The sequence below is a fragment of the Camelina sativa genome, chromosome 12 (genome assembly GCF_000633955.1).
Source record: "Camelina sativa cultivar DH55 chromosome 12, Cs, whole genome shotgun sequence".
Lineage (NCBI taxonomy): Eukaryota > Viridiplantae > Streptophyta > Magnoliopsida > Brassicales > Brassicaceae > Camelina > Camelina sativa.
The window spans coordinates 32765503-32768501 of NC_025696.1; the positions used below are offsets into that span (position 1 = coordinate 32765503).

At 43.7% G+C, this 2999-nt stretch overlaps 1 protein-coding gene across 1 annotated transcript; it reads left to right on the top strand.

Moving 5' to 3' along the window:
* On the top strand, nucleotides 507-615 carry LOC109128153. The gene is given in 2 exon segments (XM_019233965.1): nucleotides 507-578; nucleotides 580-615. Coding segments are annotated over 2 exon segments (108 nt in total).

The window sequence follows — 2999 nt, forward strand, 5'->3', positions numbered from 1 at the left end:
GTTGGTTGCCGCCGTTTGTTATCTCCGAGACTCTCGTTGTGTAAACAACTTGTGCTGTTGCCCGTAACGCCTTCACGGGAGAGCAAGCCGGTGTTGTCGAGAAGGTATCGCTAACCCTTAACTCTCGTTTCTGTTGTTATGTTATGTGAGTCGCTGATTTGTGAGTTTGGTGGTCATGGGAAGAGGATCATATTTTCTTGGTTGCGTGGATTTGTTTATTGGATTGATCTTTAGAATTGATTATTAAAGTGATTATGTAATCGTAAAAGAGAAAGTCTTTGTCACGATTGTTCTAGTTGCCACCACCATTGTTGTTGTGGTTGGCTCGTTTTTGTAATAGTCAGTGTATGTATTGGCTTACGTTGATCAATGTTGTTAAATTGTGGGCTTCCAACTCAAAACCAATTGGCAATGAGTGGAGAGGCCCATATCGTATATATACTACTTAAGATCCTACTCAACTTCCAATGTGGGATATTGTATCCCTAATACGCCCCCTCGAGATGATGGCTTCTTTAGGCATCAATCTCGGTATGTTCGGGCATGAATCGGCGGGCCAACTATTGGGCCGGGCCGATTGTGGATTAGGTTGAGTATGTGCGGACCGGGCTCTGATCCCATGTTAAATTGTGGGCTTCCAACTCAAAACCAATTGGCAATGAGTGGAGAGGCCCATATCTTATATATACTACTTAAGATCCTACTCAACTTCCAATGTGGGATATTGTATCCCTAATAAATGTTTGGGTAAAGAGATAAAAGGCGTAGAGCTTGGTTTGGTGGTGATGTAAGGAGGAGAGGGGTGAGCCGTGCATATCAGTTTATGTATGCATGTACGCATCTCTTTCTCCATGGAGCTGTTTTTGTGTTTGTGTTGTCTTCCGACTCAAGAGAAGGAGAAGTAACGTGAGTCCTAGAGCAAAGGATGTGGTGCTGTGGATGGGTGTTGTTATCAAAAAGGAGAGAGAGACGCGGTGGAGTCATGACGGAGATGAGAGAGAGACGCGGTATATGTGGGGAAGCCTCTTGTGGGTCTGGATAGTCATGTTATGGCTGTGTGAAGTTTCTCTAGTGATGGGAGAACAGAGTAGAGTGAAAAGAGCTGAAGAGGAGAAAGGAAGTGAAAGAAGATTGGAGTTAAAAGGCAGTGTGGAGTAGCCGTATTTGGAGGCTCTCTGGCGCCGGATCTTATATTGGATCGGAAAGCTGATTACACTGGAGTGTTCTCCATCAAGCCAAGAATCCATAGCATCTGAAATCGCTTCATTCGGAGTTGATCTAGAGGAGTTTTGTTTGTTGCTTCCTGGACAAGTAATTTGCTGGAACTGTGAAATATGGCTTAAGTGTGAACCCTAGAAACTGTTCCGAGATGGCTCCTTCTAGGCGGCGTTTGGGGTTCAAAACTTGTTTGATCGAGACAAAATTCGGTAGAGATACTCGTGATAGTACGGGCTTTATATCCAACGGTGGAAATTCGATTTCAACGGTTAGTTTACGAATTATTCGAGTGTATATATAAGCTTTTGTATGGATTGAATTGTGTTAAGTTGTGTTGTTAGTTGATCTAACAACCTCGGCTTGAGCTAGAACCTCTTTAAGCTTATGAAGCAAGGTCGGGGTGGTTGTAGAACCAAGTTAGAGCTCAGGAATGTCGGCTTAAAGCTAAGACGATGAATCGAAGGATTAGTCAGAGAAATGTTTCCGTGGCTGGACGGAATGAAGTATTCCAGCCCACCTCTCTTGTTACTCGGTCGCTAGGGGTGGTTGGTTGTGCGACTCAGTAACTAGATGAGGTGGTGTTTGGGATATATGTTTAAGTGGCTTGCTTTGGTGGATCGTGAAGTGGCTAGTTGGAGGAGTAATCAGAGTCTATAAATGTAAATGCTTATGGAGTTGAAGTAGATTTGTATGATTACTGTTAGTAGCTCCAGAGTATGAGATAGGTTGCTCTAGATAGTATTTGTGGAACTTTTTTCAGAAGCGGTTGACGCCGGTTGTCTTGTCGGAATTATGGGGTTTCGGTGAGATTATTTCCCGTTTGTCCGGTGGAAGGATTGGAAATCCAGGTGCGGTCGTTTCAGTTTGGTATCAGAGCGTATACGGTCCTAGGACATGTTCTTGAATGGAAATAGACTTGTCTATGTCGTGGAGACGCAATAAGTGTTAAGGAAAAGCACATGCATGTTGTTTAGGTGATTGATCCATGAGTGATCAAGTAGGATAATGTTTTATGGAGTATTCTCAGGATAGAGTTCCAAGGAGATAAGTTGGAGACTTGCTTTATCGGGGCGATTTAATGCGAATGAGAATATTTTTGGAAAGTAATGTGGTGATGCATCTAGATGGATATCTAGTATTTTCAAGTAAATGGTGTGTACAAATTGGATTGGTGTGGCCATTGGGCAGATCACCTGAACATGGTATAGTTTTCTTACAACAATAATTACCAGGCGAGTATTAAGATGGCTCCTTATGAGGCTTTGTATTGGAGGCCACGTCGTACACCCTTATGCTGGACTCATGTGGGGGAGAGGAGCATATTCGGTGCAGGTTTTGTTCAGGAGACCTCAGAGAAGATTCGGGTTCTCAAGTTGAACATGAAGGAAGCTCAGAATCGGCAGAGGGGTTATGCTGATAGGAGGAGGAGAGATTTTGTGTTTCAGGTAGGAGACCAAGTGTACCTCAAGATGGTCATGTTGCAGGGTCCAAACAGCTCATTGACAAAGACTAAGTTGAGTCCGAGGTTTATGGGTCCGTTCAAAGTGATTGAGCAGGTTAGACCAGTAGCATATAGGCTGGAGTTGCCTGAGGTTATGCGTGTGTTCCACAAGGTGTTTCATATGTCAATGTTGCGGAAGTATCTCCGTGAGGACGATCGGTTGTTGGCTAAGATTTTTGAATATTTTCAGTCTAACATGACTTTGGAGGCGAGACCTGTGAGGGTTCTCGGGAGGAGGATCAAGGAACTTCGGAAGAAGAAGATTTCTTTGATGAGAGTC